The 21,290-nt window shown below is 29.0% G+C and overlaps 1 protein-coding gene across 7 annotated transcripts in view; it reads right to left on the bottom strand.

Annotated features, from left to right (window-relative positions):
- The window catches only part of LOC148235298 (monocarboxylate transporter 8-like), a 306,309-nt gene that overhangs the window by 39,426 nt on the left and 245,593 nt on the right, over nucleotides 1-21,290 (bottom strand). For all 7 annotated transcript variants that reach the window (XM_088186597.1, XM_088186598.1, XM_088186602.1 and 4 more), the window contains one exon: nucleotides 10,685-10,806. In XM_088186597.1, coding sequence (XP_088042723.1) covers nucleotides 10,685-10,806 — 122 coding nt within the window. The remainder of the gene's footprint in view (nucleotides 1-10,684; nucleotides 10,807-21,290) is intronic.

Here is a 21,290-nt window from a genome sequence, read left to right as displayed (position 1 = left end):
TGGATTGTGAATGATTACTTCCTTTATTTGTTATTGTATATTTATGTATCTTGAATGTATACAATGTTATATATATGCAGAAATATATAATATATTTAATTTAGTTATTAAAAAAATAATATTAATCAACGTTTTTCACGTCTAATTATTAAGGAGTTTGATTGGCCTCATAACGATTGTGTGATGAGAATAAATCTCATTTTTTTATTGTAATCTAAATATTACTATCTATGCAAAAAAAATAAAAAAATGATATTAACTAAACATAAAAGAGGTTGATCATGCTCTGATCTTTTATCTGACCATTCTCCAATAATTGTCACAATAGACAATCAAGTTATAGAAGAACAAAAATCCACAACTCTATACAACAAAAATCTATTACTAAAAACTCCTAAATATATAAAAAAATATACAAAATACAGTCTCCTATTAAAGAAAAACAAAAAAATTTTACTGCTTAAAAATGTTGAAAAAAAATCTTAAAAAGATGAGGTTTAGAAAAATTTGCAAAATACATGATCATCTAAAGATATAGCTAAATTAAATAAATCAACCAAAAAAAATAACGAGGCAATCAAACAATATATTAAAGGCCTTACTGCTAAAAATTTCGTACTTATAAAAATAAAATAAGTAAGATACATAATAGAAAAAATATATAAATGCCAAAAAGACAAAAAGTCATTAGATTAATGATCATCCTATTAAACTGAATAGATTAAACTACTTTTTAATCTTAAAAAAGTCAGCTGAAATTATAATTTTACTAGTTAAAATAACTAAACCGGTAAAAAAGAAACAAAGTCATTAATTTAGTTTTAGAAATAAACATTCCACTACAATAAAAAAATGGATAAGTTGGCAAAATATATTAATAAAGACATTGAAAATAAAAAAAAGTGCTCATTCGTATTCTTAGATATAACCTAGGTTTTTAAAAAAATTGGCTCCCTAAACTACTCTACAAAATTAAATAACTGCTTCCACTATATGAAATATAGACACTTCCAAATTAAGATCGAAGAATTAAACACAAACTGTACTAAATATCATTGGGTGTGCTTCAAAGCAGCGTTCTTGAACCGATGCTGTATTTTTTTGCTGTATTTATGCAGATCCAAAAATAACAGCAAAAATAACAGCAAATCATCTCTCAAAAGTCCAAGCTTAGATTTGTAAATCGCGAATCAAAACTAATAAAAATAAACGCTAATTAAAAATACTTGCCCTACAGTATCCCTTAACGAGAAATAAATACCAAAAAGAACTCCGCCAAATAACTTTTTATTCATCTTAACAAAAAATCCAGGCGCGTATAATGAGATACATTCTCTTTTGCTCGCTCGCTTGTTTGGTGGATAGTGTGAGAGATAAGGGCGTGCGTTACATGCGTTCCGCACGCTCTTATCTCTCACTCACTCTCGTCACTTAACACACGAGCGAACGAAAGGGGATGTATCTGACTGTACGCGCCTGCAAAAGACTGACATTAAAAACTAATATTTGGAACAAATGGAAATATCTGTACTGTAATCGCATACAGTATCAAATTCAGGCTTATCACTGAAAAAAATGATAATAAATAACTCAGATTTAAGTTGTGACCACCATATCTAATATCGATATTCTTAAAAAAAATTCAGAATAAATTCCACAAAAATTTATGAACGCAACTCTTTGGTTTGTACATAGCGATTATATATTAAGTAACTGTAACTGTGTGTAAAATAAATAATTAAAAAGATTTGTGAACAATATTTCACAGTCAAAAATTTGCAAAATAGATTTAATTAACATAAGCAATATCATGACCACTTACAAAAGTTATACAAACTAACTTATACTTAGATTATATTATATTATAAATTAATATAAACATAATACTGTAATTTAACTTAATTAAATATACAATTTTATGTTAATTATTGAAAGAAAGCCTCCCGTGGAAGACTTCCTACATGATAATTTTATTAAGATGCTGGGAGAAACAAGAAAAAATAAAATATATATAATACAAAAATTTCTTCTTGTTCAAATAAACACATTGTATGTTTATAAAAAAAATATTGTTAGCAATTTTTTTTTACAAAACAAATTTCACTACTGTCTATCATCCACATATTTATTTGTCTAGTAATTGAAAAAACGGGCTGTGAATAAATATAACATCTATATGACGATAGGACACATTTGCGACAAAAAACGAAATGAAAACATTTTTTGTTTGATATTTTATGTATTAGTACAAAACTTTCCCCATCCGCGCCTTTTCCGGATAAAAATGACAATCGAATTAATGAAACAGTCCAACGGATGACGTTTTAACGTTGACATGCAAAAATAATGTTGTTTTGGCTAGAGTTCGATACGAGAAAATTCGACAAGAACACACACAGTTTGACATGCTATCCGAAAAAAGTCAAGATTCGCAATTTAGATATGGTTTGGAGGCTGAGAAATTCGCAATACGAACGATCCTGTTTTTTACGACGCCATTGTTCGAGACCATAACAACTCTTTTGTCGCCCCCTAATATCATCGGCCCGCGGCTATATTTATTGTATCGCCCTTATCGTTTATCGCGTCGGTCGCAAATTCACAAAAAAATGTGACCAAGTGATATTTTAACTCTGCTACGCAATATTCCAAATTACTCCCCAGGGACAAATAAAACAAAGCGGAGAAGTTTTTTTTTGCAAATCAAGAGCTATGAGAAAAGTTTCGTTCGTATTTAAAATTATAATATTTCACTTGCGCATTTTATTTTATATTCATGAAAATGTATCAAATGATTTTCATTTTGTATACATTTAACTAAATGTACGCATATAATGCGTACCTTAAAAAAATAACACCTTTCGCAATTCACACGTCAAAGATAAATGGCCTTTTAACATAAAAAATGTTCAATCAAGCGTTATAGTGATAACATTCAAAGAATTCTACGATATTCGCATGAGGAATAAAACATTTATTGAAAAGCATTTATAAATCTTCACATTCAATACCTATATAATGTAATATGAATAAGTTTTTTACAAGAAAAATACGTGCTAATTTAAAACATGTATATAGTTATTTTTTCATATAATACCAAATTAAAATATTTACAATAATAAAACATTATTTTATCATGTCTTTACAGAAAAAATATAAAATATAATGTTATTTCAAGAAAAACTCATTCACGGACAAATACAAATATAAAGCTACTTTATCAAATTTATTTTGTAAAAAATTTACATCTTTTTTATATTTTTTATAGTTTTGAATATAATAAAATATAAATATAATATTCAAAAGTACTTTTTTAAAATTTAGATATACTTAACGTATACAGTTTTCTAATCAATAAATGTAACGTTATATGAACCGTTACTATGCTGAGATAACGCCGTTTTTTGGAATCGAAGCAAAACTGTCTTTTAAGAAATATAAAATAAAGCGTTGACTTTTTGCATACATTTAATAAGAGATTTTTCCGAGAAAACTCTTCTTTTTTTCAGGCGCAAGAGAAACTAACATGTCTTAAGCCACTCCTCAAGGCAGTGGATTTTCACCACAGTGAAGAGCCTATTTTTAAGACCTGGTTTTACGGACTGGAGACATCATTAAATTGATAATTGATACATGAGCATAAAACAAATACAATTAAATCAATAAATTGCGTTCAAGCCTCGCTCAAGAATTTTAAGTAATGTAAGATTACATATAAATTTTTCCTACTCCTTGTGTCAGTGATGTTTATGTTTGTGTTAAAGAAAAAAATTGTGCAATACAATAGATCGTTAAGTACAGTTTGTATATGTTAGATATACGTCAAGTTTCCATGGGTAAATCTGTGCTTCTTCAAAGCGAGTTTAACTCCGGATTCCAGACGTCAAGTTATACCAGGAATGATGGTATAAATCGATGGTCTGAAGTTGGGTTGGCCCTTTTTTTATTAAATTCAAAGTAAAAATGCCTTAAAACGTTAGAGGCCTTGAACTGGGTGTCTAAATGTCTGAAAAAGTCCCTGAAGGAGTGTCTGAGAAAATAATCTATAAAAAGTTTTTTCACGGTGGTGTCCTTTTTTAAGAAAGCAGCCATTTTTTGTCCTAGACCTTAGCTTTATCAAGGGGTTTATGATTTAATATCATAATATTTAAATTATCACGCTTGTAAATTTGCCTAAAAGCTTTTTGACAGTTCTTATACCTGTTTTATGCTGATTTAATCTCCACGGGGGGGGGGGGATTATTTATTTGAAAGGTGGATTAATTAATAAACTCGAATTATTGGTTATGAATCATATATCTGTCATACGAATTGTAAAGAAATAGGTATAAGTCACCAGATTTTATTTGGAAAAATAAGTAGATAGAGACAGTTGAGCTATCCTTATATACTATCATAAAAAGGACCATTTAAATATTTTTAAACTGAGTAAAACAAGTTATCAATGCGAAGCGTAAAATTACGCGTCTTTCATTAAGTCGGCTTTAAATAATTATAAATATATTTTTTTTATTTTTAAATTTGAAGGACAAAAAATTTAAATTATTGAAATATGCAGTTTAACAAGCAACTCTATTATATAAACGATGTGAAAGCAATAGTATATAAAACAATGATATATTGTATCAGTGGCGTAGCTATGGGGGGGAGGAAGGGGCGGGCCGCCCCGGGCGGCACTTGCTTGGGGGCGACATATTCGCGATGGGATCGTCTAGTGTGGTTCTTAACCCTGAATACACTAAAAAATATATAAATCGACGAAAAACAAGAACTTAATAATAAATAATTTAATATTTTAAGAAATACTGATTTTATGGCCCTGCAAAAAATGTATGGGGTGGGGCAATAACAATAAAACCAATAATTAAATAAAATTTAATTTGAGTGCAATGTAATACATATATTTTAAATAACTGGTATTAAATACTATGAAAAAAGTTGTTAGTTATTATTTTTGTTATCTTCAATATCCGTTGGATATTCAATATTTTTTTTTGTACCACTCGGCATTTCCGTCTATCGATTTGTGTTTCTGCCACTTCCTTGATAATTTATAGTGTCTCAACCATATATTATACCATTACGCACTATTGCCTACGTATGTAATTCAAATAGAACGCTTTTTAATTCAAATAGATAAGTCCCCGCCAGATAATTGATAATCTAGCCGTCCTTTTCCGGACCCTTATTATTGGTTTTTGTTTAGGCCTGGGAACTTTATCAGCTAGCTAAAGTTTGACGCTTTGTTCGCTACCACGAGCCGAACAGATTAAATTATTTTGAAATTAAGTAAAAACACACGCACAAACTAAGTTGGATGTTTTAATACGAATTTACGGATGAATCTGGTTGTGAGGGTGTATAATCTGATATGGGAGTAGATCTATAATATAAGCAAACATAATATAATAAAATACTACTTATTTGAGTTCAGCGATCTCGACACAGAAATTTGTAATACTCGAATGAATTTCAAAGGCGTGTTCAATACGCGAATTTATTCAATTCAGATACACATTTATTGTGGCATATCAGCTGACTCAAAAAAAAAACCAACGAGTATTTAATTGTCAGTATTTAGTCAACCGTTAAAGGTACAGAAAAAAAATGTCTCTCTGATTATCTTAGGCAGGCTTAAAACCATTTTTTTGTATGATTTAAATAAAATTTTGTTTGAGTAATAAAGGTAATTTTTAATAATATTAATAATAATATAAACTGGTCGATAAGAAAGATATTAAAACCAGGGATTAGCACTAATCCAAAGTTGACTTTCCCACCTGCCACTTAAATGGGATATGTCCCACCTAGGGCCGAAATGAGCGCTTATAATTTAATTTCGCTACCTTAGTTAATCCCGGCGAGGTTTTAGCCTCCGGTCGCGAATCTTGTTTAATCCCGCGGGAAGCAGAGGGCGAAAGAAACAGAGCTTTTGTTTGTCGACAGTCTCTACTATTCCTATTATTATCCTAGGTGTGATTTCTTATATTTACGATGATTCAAAGCTATATATCTATGCATTATTTACCCGCGGATTGAGACTCGCGTCGGGACATTTGCGCCAAGCGAAGCGGGTAATTCCCGGGAACTCGACGGGAAAATCGCTCTCGCGAGATTACGACTCACAGTCCTTTTTCCGTTCATCCGAGCGATGAATGAAATCCTTGGCGGTGACCAATTTTGGTACGGCGAATTTTGAGCCCGGTCCTTGTCCCGTTTAGTTTATAGCCTGATGTAAAGTCTTGGAGATTTGGCAAATTGCGTTCAATTTAACCGCAGGATTTGCACTGCTTGTGCAACTAAAAGGGTGTTTGTATTATTTTTTTTTAATTAAACGCACAATGATTTAACTAACTATTAATGTTCTATATATGAGTTCTTGTTAATGTGCTTCTTATATTTTTTAGTACATATGAAAATAAATATTTCAATTGCATTTAAAAGGCTTTGATTTTAAATAATATATTTAATCGCGAATATTGTCCAATTGTTGCTATTAAAAAATTCTAAATCAATTCAAATCATCTAAAAAAAATTGCAGAGCAATATTGAGATTCTACTATAGGACTTACTCAGTCTAAAGACATTAAGAGAGTATAATATAGTTTTATATATCTTGACATAAGTAATATTTTTAATTTAAATTAAATAAATTGTGTCAATAAATTTTTTTGTGGCAAATTAGATTTAATTTATACAAATGTAAATAATTGCATATTAATTCACATTAGTGCCGAAAGATAATTATCACCCGGCGCTAATGATAAAGTTAAATGTAAATAAAAATAGCATATTTACGAATGAGGTGGAATGCGTGAGCGATTGAAATGTATGCGGATGGTCGTTTGGAAATTGTGTAGATTTTGATTTATTGAACAATTTACTTTTAGGTATGGATTGGAATCTACTATTTTTTTTTTGTATGTTGAAATAATACAATTATTATTTTCGACCATTGTGACGCATTGGGATAATCTTAACAGATTATCCCAATGCGTCACCAAACCTAACGGTTACGATGGTCTTAATTTAATTTAAATAAATAAATAAATTGAAGTTCAAATTTTTTAAACACACATTTTCCATATCCAGTGCTTTTTTCATTTTTATAGAACGATCCGAAACGGCATTCCCACACCTTTTTTGACGTACTTTTTATCGTAACTTTCAAAAATTGTATCTTTGATCCATGTAAACATGAATCACCCTGTTGAAAATTTGGAGCTCTCAGAGCTAAAACAAAAATCTTAAGAATGGAGCTCTCAGAGCTAAAACAAAAATCTGGCAAAGATAGTAAGCAAAAAATTACTATTGCATGTTTTTTAATGCCATTATCTTACAAAAAAATAATTCATGAGCATTCGCCTTAAATGCAATAAATAATTCCAGTACATTTTAAAAAAAGCACTATAGCTAATAGCAAGGTTTAAAATTAATTTTGAAACTAAAAAACGCCATAAATGATTTTATGGTCTCATATGGCCTCTGTAATAATAATCTCGTATAGTGTTTCATTTAATAATTATTTTGCTACTTTTTACACTAGAATTGTATACACATTTTAATCTTTATTTAGATAGAAATATTATTATTAATACAAAAAACTGTTTGATATTCATATATGTATATAGACTAGTTAAAGGAATAATTCAATACCCACTTTATAGTCACTTAGAGTATACTCTATACAGAATATTATAGTGCACTTTTGAAAATAAAATTCATGTGAAGTTGTGTGTGCATCGAAGGAAACATATTACGCAGAAGAATTGAAAGCTCTCGGGTGCTACTCCCTATGGCGCATACACTAGTAGCAGATATTGAAAAGTATTCAGTTGCAGTTGAAGTTCACAATCCAAATAAAATCATATAACCGGCTATAGTATGTGCTTTCGCTTTGTCAATGAAGGCTTTTCAATAAAATTGCGTTATGGCATTAATGTGCCGTAAAAGTGCATAAGACGGATGAAGCGTCAAAAGAAAATTTTATTTTTCAAAGAACGAAATACATTTTCCAAACAATCTCTTCGATAGCTTGAGAGCGTTATCAATTTAAGAATTTATCTAAAGATAAGACGAATACAGGAAACGTTGGAGACGAAGGGTTCGTTTTAACACAGTTTGTCTTGAAAGATGTCCTTGTAAAGATAGCGTCAGAAGCATGTATTGAAATATGCAAATGAATTGCCGCAAATCTTGACCCTTGTCATCTGATTTTACAAATATTTTGATATTTATTATTTTAATATGAGAATACCTCATATTTTTTTAATAATTAAAAAATAAATTTATTGATTGGTAAGCTAATAGTTTAAAAGTAAAGTTTATTTTAAATATTTCTTATTAATAAAATAGCATCATGCAAATAAATCGCCTCAGTAGTGGCAATTGCTGATTTGAATATAAAAGACTTGGGATATAAGTTCCTTATATATCTATATTTTTTTAATTTTTATTGTATCTGAAAGATTAAAATTGGTTATTTTTAAAAAATATATTTTTAAAAAATCATCTTAGATTTGATTGTTTAATATTTTTTTAAAACACAAGAATAATTAAAATTAAAAAAAAATGATATGCTATTAAAAAAAGCTTTTTGTAGCTTATATATATTTTAACATAAATTAATAAAATAAGAAAACTCGATTTTAATATTTGACACGAATTTTTTAACTGAAATTTTTGACGAATATTAGATACAATCTTCACTATAGAAATTAAATAGTACATTGATAATTTTAATCAAGAAAGTTTAAAGGCATTATTTTATAATATATATTTTTCCATTATTTTTGCTAATTATCAAAGTACTTTAGTTTTTGTTGCTTAAAATAATATGATGGTTAACATTTAACTAATGCTTTTCAGTATATTTTATAACAGTACATAATTCAAATGATATTTTCATCTCCCTTCGTGCATTCAATGCTCTCTAGCGTTTCATTTTCTCATATACAAAACGTATAGGTAAAATTATGGGTTAAAACAATGTGTATATGAAAAGTCATATAACGCATGGTTAACCGCGGCCTAGCGGTTTTCTACCCCATGAATGTTTCAGTAAAAGAAAACCCAAACAGACATGGATATTCCATGTTATCGTGCAGTGTTATAAATGCAATTATTCACATGGTTCGCTGGAACCTGTCGTTTCATGGTAAATGTTGAGTGAAACAGTTTTAAAGTAATTTATTATTCCATTAAACTTTGTACGTTTCCATTATTTTATTATTTTAAAATACATTATTTGACATTTAATTAGATTGTTTGTATACTGAAGCGGATTAAAGAACAATTTAAACTTATAATTATATTTTATAATTAGCATCAGAATGACTGTTATTGTTGCTTTCTCGAAATGTCTAAATGTCAGCTCTTTATACATCGACTGAAATTTTAAAACGAAAAGTAAAGCACTGATTTATAATAAAATTGCTTCGAATAGACTTCTTTAAAATAATAAAATATAATAATGTAAACATACATAGAGAAAAGAAAAAATATATTGATTCAATAGTAGATGAATGGCTTATTTTTCAGTGTCCCAAAATAACTATAAAAATTTATTGCATCATTGGACAATTAAAAATTACATGTAAATGGCTCAAAAGCACAGAAATACATTACTTCCAAACTTGTCATAACTTTAAATAAAAATGGAAGATGCTATTTTGCTTGTTTTTATTATATAAAAAAATATCTGCTTAATTTTAGTTGATATTTGTTTTATATTTATATGTTAATAATTTTTTTTATAAAATATGTAATTGCGTAATTATTATTCATAGCAATTAATTTAAAACATAAATGCATTATAAATGTTATTAAAACAAATTATCGATTACTAAGGGTCAACTTTAGATCTTCTCTCATAAGCAAAGTTCCTATAAAATCAGATAACTCTTTGAGAATATATACATCAAAGGCAAAAGTATATTTACTAAACCTAAAATCGCGATGGATAAAAAAAATATATTACATTTTTCAGTAAAAAAGTTACATTTTTAAATATGCGTACCTCTTCGGTAGCATTAATAATACAATTTTAAAAGAAAAATAACATCGTGAAGTTCTAAGTTAAGTATAAGTAACTTATTCACAATAAAAAAAACGTATATTTTCTTTTTATTATCCTTAACATTTAATATATCAATTTATTTGCTACACAAATATATTTGTGAATTAGCATAAATTAAAAGTACAACTCTCCATAATTTGATTAGAAGTCCAAGCTGACAATAATTTTCCTACAGAGAAATTCACTCCTTTGTTCAAAGAGATTTAAAAAAATCTCAGCACAGCACTATTCTGCGCTTAAGTGACTTAAAATATAAATCGGATGTAACGAGCTAAAGTTTTGGCTTATTCAAGATATTTGCGATCGATCTAGCAGCGAGCGCTTTGCACAAACGTTCTCGAAACAATATATCAAGTGCTAGGAGGGAAAAGCGTCTAGTGAAAGAAGTTGGATGCTGTGCTAGCTGAGAGAGCTGTTAGGATTTTTATTGCTCTTGGACAACTTCAAATCCGCCATCCAATATCAAGTTTTTCCAAGTGGCTCGTAAACAATTCCTACAGCTTCCTTTTCGATGCCACGTTAACATTTCTCAAAAGGAGTAAACACATGTATTTTTTTTAAGAGAGTTTAATAGTTCCGATAAATTATTATTTCAATGTCCATTACCTGCCATCAAGCCGGCTGCATCTCCGAAATGTTTCAAAGCGTAAATATACAGTAAACCAAAAGCAAGTTGTAAACCACTACTGAGAAGATTCACTAGAAAGGCGGCTCCGCATATAATCCATCTGAAAAAAAAACAAAAAATACTGATTTAATTTCAGCTTTTCCACTGCAGCATAATACATTTATACATATTTATATAATACATTTTTTATTTATTTTTCAAGCGTTTTAATTTACAATTCCAATAAAAATAAATGCATAAGAAAAGCCTTAAAATATGGCATTGATCGAGTATATAGAACACTATGGTTTACCACAAAAATGTGCATATGTGAGTGAGTAAGCTTAATATAAGCCCATAGAAATTTTTCAAAACCAATTAGAATGCAATCGAAAGTAAGGAAATAAGAAGCTTTATCTCTAGTATTGCTCGATATAGCTCTGTAAGTCATAATTTATTTATTTTAACAGTCGCTATTTAAATGCATTACAACATTTTAAACACAATAAAAAATTAGTAAGTAGTAAAACATAACTTTTACTACAGCTTATAATCATTAGACGTAACTATATACGATTCAACTACATAATTAAAAAAATCTGGAAAAACCAAATATTACTAAGTAGCAAATTAAAATTTTTCTAAATATGTTTTACAGTATAAACATTTAAAACTTTTTTTTTAATTAATTTGATAGATGAGATTTGGTGTTGACAGTGTAATTAAAATTATGACAAGCCTATTTAATGAATGATCATTGCAGTACACGAATAATTCTAGCCCCGGTATTATGATATTAAAATTTTATAAATAATCCGATTAAATGTATAAATTGATGTACATTTATTCCAATTGCATATATGAAATTAAAATTGATGAGAGAAAAATTACATGCAAGTGTAATTTTATGTTTAGTTATTTTGGCTGCTTTCTTGGAGCGAATATCACAAATATGTCAAGAAAATATTAATGTAACGTTATATTTTAGGCAAGGAACAAACAAAATTCTTGTCTTGAAACAATTTATAATAACAGTGTAAAAAGTTTTACGTATTTTATTTTAAAAAAATTCTAGAATTCTAAGAAAATATTTTTTCGAACTTTTGCTTCATCAAGTATGCAATAGAGAAGCTGCCGACTTTTTTTTTAAGAACTTATATTTCACCCATTTACGTAACATTTATTTTTAAATTATTGTTACAAATTGTATATTTTAGCTAAAAATATTATTTAAGTATTAATATCACACAATCCTGCTTATACATCATAATTTAAACGCATTAACCCGGCGTAATCTTATTACGATAAAATTTGCAAGCCGGCAACGCATTAGGATAGTACTCAGGCGCTGACTAAACTCGCTTTATTACATTACAAAGTAATATGAAACGAATCGCATTTTATGATGTGAAATTAAGCAAAAAATTACAACTTAATTCAATTTAGTTGAATTAAAAAGTTGAGGTAAATCTGCAACGTTGTTGACAACGTCAAGGATTAGCGGTTGAAGCCAATATAGTTACTAGACTGTGCTTTAACAGCTTAAGTGCGTTGTACAACAACAAAGCTCGTTTGCGGTTTAGTGGTTGGGGGTGTCTTTTGTTTGTTAAAATAGACCAATACGTTTTATGGAATCGCCATATCTCGGTCGGACAGGATCAGACATAAACCGCAAAACTAACGTAAACCCGCATTATATACATAGCTACATTGTGTCTGGTCAAATGTGTACTTTATACAGTATACATTATAAATAACATGTGCCAAGATCATTAAAGTTGCTTGCTGCATAAGTCTCGATTATAGGTTGTACAGAAAAACAACGGCTTTGGGCTTAACATAGGTATAAAAATTAAGAATATTATGAACTAGTGATATGACGCTAAAATAATTTTCGGCGCAATGAACGCTTTGTATCGAATATTTATTTACACGTCTATAAAATCAAAATAACGAATCAATGCGTATTTTTTAACAGGCGATTTGACGTATAAATAGATAAAAAAAATAGCATAAAACAAAATGTCTTAAAACCGCCCTACAAGTAAATAAATTCAAGACGTCACACATTTGCAAGTGTTAAAATGTATATTTTAAAAAAACGGTGATTTTCGGTACTATTCAAAATAAATAAAAATCACCTAGAATTAGTAAAAAAAATAGCCTGATCAATAGTATGAATTATTTAGACTTTTTCATCCTATTCGTAACTTTCCATAAAGAACGTCGGTAATCACTGATTGATATCAGTTTTTTAATGTAATAGTAAAAATATAATTTAACACCTTAATTGTTCCAAAATAAATTGTATAATGAACCGCCATAGCTTGCATTAATTTAATTGTTAATCTTTAGGTAAAATAGAGGTGCCTTAATTAATTTTATATTTATATTTATTGTATATACCGCTGGTATATTTTTAAACCACAGACTAATTTATCGCGTTAACCGTATTTTTTTAGCAGTTTATTTGCTTAAAAAAACACTGTTACTACAATATATTAAAAAAATATTTTACAAAAAAAAATAGATTGAACAAATACAGAATGTAATGGTGAATCTAAAAGTTTAGACGTTTTATAATTAACAAAGCAAAGGGTAGTAGAGTACGCTCGGGATAAGGATTACGGTTTGTTATTGTGTGCGTGAACTGTGTGGCTCAAAACAATTTCGCTCAGAATACTTAATTTTTTTATTTAAAAAAAAAATATATGTTTATTTAACATACATATGTACATCTGAGCTAAGTTGGAAATTTCAACGGACAATTAAAAATATATTATATAATCGAAGAAACAAGACATTGATGTCATTAATTAAATATTTGCAAAATTCAAAATCTTTCACTAGTCAAAAAAATAATGAAGTCTTTAGCTATTTTTCAAAAGCAAAAAGATATAAAATGGGGAAAGAAATTATTCACAGATTGTTTAATTGCTCGACGACTCTATTAAATCATTAGAATCCATTGAATAAATTAAAAAATTACCATTAGCGCAACGATAAGAATAATATCTTTTTTAAGCCTTACAGAGAATAGTGTAAAAAAACCAACAACGTACGGATTAATGGAAAAATAATTAAAATATTTTAATCCACGGGTAAGAGAACGAATAACTAACAGTGTATATTTGAAGCCTTGATATCGATTAACCCAGATATGCCCAAGAAATTTTGTTCTCTTAAAATTTTATTTATAAATAAAAAACAGTGGCACGAGTTTAGTGACCTACCCATGGGACAGTGGGCATATCTGGGTTAAACCAATATCAATACAAAATTATTTAAAATAAATCACTAGAGAAGATCGAACTTCTGTGCCACACTGCACTTTAATGACGAATACCAGCGTTGACGAATCAGCGACTGTCCTTAAAAGAGAAACCGAGACAACGAAGTACACGCTACATCGCTTCTCCCTCTCCGATACATGTACACGTACACAATAACAAACCGGGATCCTTATCCCGAGCGTACTCTAAAAAATATTAATAATAGTAAACTGCCTCTGTGGCTAAATATATTACTAAATTGTATTTATTTAATTGATATTATTTTTTTAAAACAGTATATTTTTTGTTGTGTGATAACAAAAAATGGAGAAAAATGGAATTTTTGACTAGTGAAAGAAATTAGTCATAATTATTTTTAAAACTATTTAAAAATAAAAATTAGCACTTTATTTGCGCATATTGTAGTTAAATTGGCTCAATTATAGCAAAAAAATCTGCCTTTATTTATTTATAAATCTGTTTATATTTGCCACGAAACTTATTCACATATATGCCATTCTAATGATTGATAAACGCTCAAGCGTACCACTACTCGTCGTCGTTGGGCGAAGAGGAATATTATTATCAGATTAAACGACCCCAAACGCTGTAAATTGAGGTAATTTTGCCACGTAATGTAAATTCAGAACCTTTTATTTACTGAAATGAAAAGAAAAACCTTTTTCGGTCTGTAAATTAACCGACAAAAACCACAAAGAAAATAATATTAAACTTTACCCAAAAATCATTTTAAAATAAGGATTTAAATCACAAAACTTAAACAATAAAATAGTATAATTAACACCGTTCAACCCTTACAGCAGCTTCCGCAATTCATGTCGAAATTTCCCAAGCTCAGTAAAACAGCTGTCAAAAGTAACGTCCAAACATCTGTCAAAACAAACGGTAGATTTGCGGAACCCGTTATTAGGCCGCCCACAAAAATGTGACCTACATTTAAGCCGCAACCCTTAAAACTCAACTCAAGTGTTATTTTTGCAACCCCAAAGGGTTTTTTAATTACGTCCTATAACAACGCAAAAAAACGATTAAAACCCGCAAAGTTGATCAAATGTTTTATAATACTTAGCATATAGCAGAATATTCATATATTTAGGTGATCAACGAATATAAATATTTATATTACAATTTTAAATAATGGTTGAGTCATCGTGATTTTAGAATTACGTGCTTAAAATAGATTAATTTGTGCGTTGCTAACCCTCAGGTATCTTCCTACGCAGTATGCTTTTTATTTATTTTGTAGTTAATTATGTATAGGTATATATCACATACACATATTATACATAATATTATTAGTTTAAAAACATTTATATTGGATTCTTATTTTTTATTACAAATCTGATCATAATGACTTTTGAGGTTTCCATAATGCATCATAATGGCAATATACAAATAATAATAAACATTTAGAAAAAATAATAAGTGCACACATAAAATAGATGAGTACCATATCACAGCTCCTCATAGCTATCGCCGAAAACATCCTTGTGTTTGACTCATGCAAGAACGAGCAAGAATAAGAAAACGCGATCGCGACTCTGTATTGATAAATCGTTGCAAAAAAAGAATTTTGATTTCTATTAGAAAAAATTTATATTTTAATTTCTAGATAAAGAAATAAAAAAATAAAAAAGAGCAAATCTTGAAAAAATTAATTAAGGTATTTGTAAAATATATTTTTAAGTCGAACAAATAAAGTGAAAATTGCGATAAAATAACAATTTCGATAACCATACCTCGAGAGCGAAAAACCGATACCATCTTGTGTCTTTACACGTACCGATGCATCCCTTCTGGCTAACAACCAAGGCAGAAATTTAAGAGCGCGCTATAGTTACGCTGAACATTGGTAATGTCCACTGATTCTTTAAAATAAAAAGACTGTAGATACAAGAAACATTTTCTGAATAGAGAATGTTATTTTATATCTAGTTTAAACACAGTAGCAAAAATGACGTTGCTAAAAATAATAATTCAAAGTGTAAAACGTAAAATTATAGCACTGAATAAATACGAATAATTTTAACCATATATACAAAAAATCTACATTTGATTCCATACGTCCGCCACACGTCCTTGATCCGTTCGCTCGTCAGGATTTAAGTCATGGTATTAATTGACGTTTATTCCGCAAGTGTCAAGCCAGGACTTAATATTCATAGCCGCGTTGCCACCCCCTGGCGTTTAATTGGCATTCGCCCCCGCAACGCGAGATAATTTAAGTAATTGTATAGGCAGGCCGCATTTTGCCCACAGAAGCTCTAATTTTATTATTAATTAACACACGTTTACCTTAACGCGCGAGTGTGAATCGGGAAGGCATACTTTCATTACGACCCCCATAAATATTCATGCCCTTCTGAGCAATTGTGCTTATTTATAAATCTGTCTGCATTAAGAACTTTTTGATGATACGCAATGGTTTGTTATTTAAATTCTTTTGAAACATAAAAATACAATGCTAAATAGCTATCAATCTGTTTCGTCACCTTGAAATAACTTATAAACGTTAAAATTAAATGTGTATCGAAAACTGCTTTTGAAGCACAGTACATCTTTCTAGGGATATTTAAAAAGTTAATATCTAACATAAAAACAAGTTTCTAAAATCTAACGGTATAAGAGTCTCGCATCTTTATTTATTTTTATATATGCATCATGACAACATATTTTTTCAAATGCATCATAATTGCTTTAATACAAAATAGTTTTATTCAAGCAACGACAGATTGTCGACACCACCCCTCAGCGTTTATAAAAAATGTTAGAATGCAATAAAGTATATCCCAACGCTTTTCGAAAAAAGCTACTCTAATACAGATACAATCTGTACTTCCTCTTATAAAGATATCTGAGATTTTATATCTGAATCCTTTCCAATTTCAAGGGGTACTGAAGTATCACAATTAAATTTTGTAAAGTACCTTCATATGCTTTTCATATGTCATTTAAGACTTTCTGCTAGTGTTTTTATTATATTTATATTTAAATACAAATGTAGGGCATACAAGCTTTATACCACTGCACATTGCAAAAAATATACATTTATAAACAATTTCATAAAATGTGCCTACCAACTGCGAGTATCTGGATGAAAACAAATCAATACTATTTGATACATAAAAAATCAGATAGCTGTGTTTATCGGTTGTTCAATACTCATGTTCTTGCATGCCATTCTTCAAACAATACACAAAAACCAAGCTTATCCAGAATCGTCGGATTGTGAATATTCCCTACCAGCAACTTTAAAAACGTTTTTCCAAGTACACTCCTCAACGCGACTCGAAAAAATCAAATCCCATCATACCCTGCAGGAATTTTGCAAAAATAAAAAAAGATAATTTAATACTTAAATAATAAAACATAGTCAGTTCAGGAGCTATCCATTTCATAATTATTCATAATTGAGAAAGAGAAGGCAAGTTTGCGTTTACGCCACTACTATTAGATCTAACGCACATGACTCGCCATCTCTTTCTCAATTATGAATAATGATGAAATAGATCTGACTGACTCTCGAACTGACTGTGTTATCACAAATAGAGTATAAGATATGTCATAAAATGACATTTTTTATATATTAGCAGACGACCACGCACATAAATCTTAAAAATCAGAAAATTAACGCAATTAAATCTATTTTGAGCGAAAATTAAAATTAGTAATAAATTTTATTTATTTTAATTAAGAACAGGCGTAAGCCCAATGAGTTACAACGGGCAAATCTGTACCAACAGACTAAGTCAATCAGACATAATAAATGCCTACAAGTAAGTATTGATCACCAGACTGAAAGTCTGGGAATCGGTGACATCTATATTATTAATTATAAATTATTATGTGCTGTACAATTTATAATCAATAGATGTCACTGCAGCTAGGGCTGTTTTTTCAATAATAGCGCATTTTTTATAAATAAAAATTCGAGTGCCGCTGCTGGAGCTCGAACCCGTAATCTCAGAGTTACTAGTCTGAGACGTTACGGGCTACGCTATTCCGTCCTAAAAGAATCGATAATGTACTGCAAATAGAACCTTGAGAAATTCATGATGAGGCAATGTATTCAGATGACTTGTATTAAAAATTTAATCATTTTAAGGAAAACCCAAGCCTATTATTATTTTTTTAATTATAGCAGAACAAACTTAAGCAAACGCCTTTTTAAAATCAATATAGATTAATTGCCTATATCGATATTTTTTGTCACGCAATTAAAAAAACCGTGCTGTTTTTTTATATGTATATAAAATAAAATAACTCACTATAAGATAATTTTTAATACTAGACATTTTCGACCTAGCTCGATTTTAATTAATCACAACGATATTCATCCGTAAGAATAGAAAAAAATAGGTAAATCGAATCTATGATGATTGATCAAAATTAAAATAATTTAATACAAATTAATTCTGATCTCCCAGACACAAATTCAAAAACACTAGATTCATTCTATTCGTCTATCGCCTGGTTATGGTTTAAAATGTGTTGACTGGTGCTAATAGAGTCAACACTGGTCGATAATCTCTATCATGGCTTTGTTACATTTTTATGTATGGGAGCCACTTTCGTAATTTTCCATACACCAGGAAAAGTATTTCTTGTTAAGAGAAAACAACAGCAGATATAGCAAAAGAAATTTCCGCCCCTATTTACCAACCGTTTCAAACCTTTCCAAAGAACATGTTCTAACTAATTAAACCGATCATAAAAGAAAACCAGTTAATCCAAATTATTGTTATTATTCATGGCAAAAAAGTGTGGGCGAGCCCTAAGCCTCCTTCAGACTGGTTTTGTACATACAAATAGATACACAAAGCCAAATCAACAACTTCTACCTGAGGCTTACTCTTGATAACATCATCAAAAGCTCTTAAACTTGGACCCTATGCATTTGTACAACCTTGAACGAAGTGATATACGATACACAGAAAGAGGACTTAACGTATACATTACCATACAAATAGCCCAAGAAAATCAATACTAATCTCAAAAAATTGCATAATAAATTTTAGATAACAATTAAAGAATACTGTCATTTTCATACTAGAAAATAAATCACTAGCTCAAACGACAAAAACAACATGAAATTTAAATACAACACAAAATACCAAAGCACATATTGCTTTAGTAATATGTAAATCAGTAAATTTATATTTTTTATATTTTTCTTTCGCTAAAATTGTAAAAGGTTTTTTATTTTTTTCTGTAAATTATAACAAGAAGCTTATTTTTTATTCAATTCAGCTAATAAATAATTGTAACATTATATGTAAAATTATTTAAATTATTAAAATAAACGTATTTAAAAAAATAACATCTTATCTATGTTATATATTGAGGATTATTCGATTAGTTTTTATAAAAAAAAATTAAATCTTCTAAATTTGCATATATATAATATTAAAATTAAAAGAAGACGAGAAACTGAGAAAATAATTCTAGATTTAATTACAAAACCACATTGACTGATCACACAAGCCTTCAGGGCGTAAATAATTTACGGTCCAGCGGTAACATCTATTGATACAATTAAAACCTCTGCAAATCCTTTAAGCTTAATCCCTATATTTTTTCGAACCATATTATATTTTATCTGGTAAAAAAGTGATATACACGTATGCTTGACGCAAGGTATACATTTTTTTATATATATAAATATAAAATATACAAAGTTAGAATTTTTATAAAAATACTATCGATTAAAACTATATTTAAAATAGCAGTATTTGAGACATTCGCGTTATATTTTTAAACCTACACCTTTTAAGTTTTAGTGATATTTTTAAAATATAAAATAAAATTAATTTTTATTATTATTTATTAGGCTTAACGAGGAAAAACGACCTATGTCAAAGCAAAAAACAGACTTTCGTTGACGTTAATTTAAAATCGAATAAACTACAAACGTTGTTATTCGATCAGATGGAAAAATCGCTGGAGCGTGTTTTATTGCAGACAAAATGAAACGTTTCATACGAACACTGTTGTACTGTGCGTTGTTTGCTATGGTCATGTAAAGTTTTATTTGTGAACGTTTGATGAATTGCTTGTGTGTTTTGTTGTTTGTGTGTACGTCAAAGATCAAACGAGTCGAAATATCCGCAGAGGTGAAATATCGGAAATAAATATTATACCTGATGAAAGCCAATTACAAATCAAAATAATCGAAACAGAAAAGTCAGTATATTTCTATTGATAATTGATAACTACAGTGTTGGTTAAAATAGTGAGGCGCTAAAATAAATGTAAACATGATTAGTTTTTAATGACAACGTGCTACGATTATGCAATATTTTAATAATAAACGAAAATCATTAAAAATAAAACAGTATAAAATATATTTTCAAGGAATATTATATATAGAAATGCAAGCAATAAGCCAAAGTCTGAAATTCATCTGAAAAATATTATATATGCATCTAGCACAATATGAAATGAATTTATTCCATAGCCGCAAGAGGCTTCTCGGTTTTCAATATTCATAGTATCATCTTGCAAAGATGAAATTGTGGTATAGTGCGAATAATGAATTTCTCATGTGTATGGTTTCATATTGAAATGAGAAGTACCATTATAGCACACTACAATTCCTTTCAGATAATTTTTTAAGGCAATGTTCTGTTCGAATCACGATTATAACTCATTTCTAATCTGCAACAGCAATTTAACTCTTGATATTTAATTCTAAATCAATATCTCCTTATATTTAAATACTGTTTTGCCTATTTTTCAATTACAACCCCTTATTTTAGTTTTAACGTAAAACAACATTTAATTTATTTTGCGAAAATCGCAGAAAAAATAACGGAAATTCAATATCCCTTAGCTTGTACGAAAAATCAGAAACCGCCGCTTCTCTCTTCGCTTCTCACGGTTCAACTTAACGCTTCGGAAACATTTACATTTACGCACGCACTAAAATTAAATACCAACTAATTCAGTTTTAAAAACAAAAATTAACACCCCTGGTATGAAAACCAGGACATTTATAACTGTATGACACATCTAGCTGCTATTGAATACACGCTGAATGAATTTGGTTTGAACAATTCTGTATTGTGGTATCATTCATACATATGACAATTTATGTAAGTCATACATTTCATATCATGACATACATATGACAAAAGTATACGTGTAATATTAATTAATTAATTAAACATTTTATTGTCCCTATAAACTGTAGCTATAAATTATATTGCGAAAATATACAGTGTAATTAAGTAATCGTGTAAATTAATAAGACTATATAAAACGCTAAACTGAAGTGTTTTATAAATTAAAACTATTGTCACAGCATACAATC

Source organism: Plectrocnemia conspersa, unplaced genomic scaffold (assembly GCF_051122295.1).
Source record: "Plectrocnemia conspersa isolate PC_06_02 unplaced genomic scaffold, ASM5112229v1 ptg000005l, whole genome shotgun sequence".
Classification (NCBI taxonomy): domain Eukaryota; kingdom Metazoa; phylum Arthropoda; class Insecta; order Trichoptera; family Polycentropodidae; genus Plectrocnemia; species Plectrocnemia conspersa.
The sequence above is the reverse complement of the archived record's forward strand: the minus strand, read 5'-3'. Positions and strand labels throughout refer to the sequence as shown.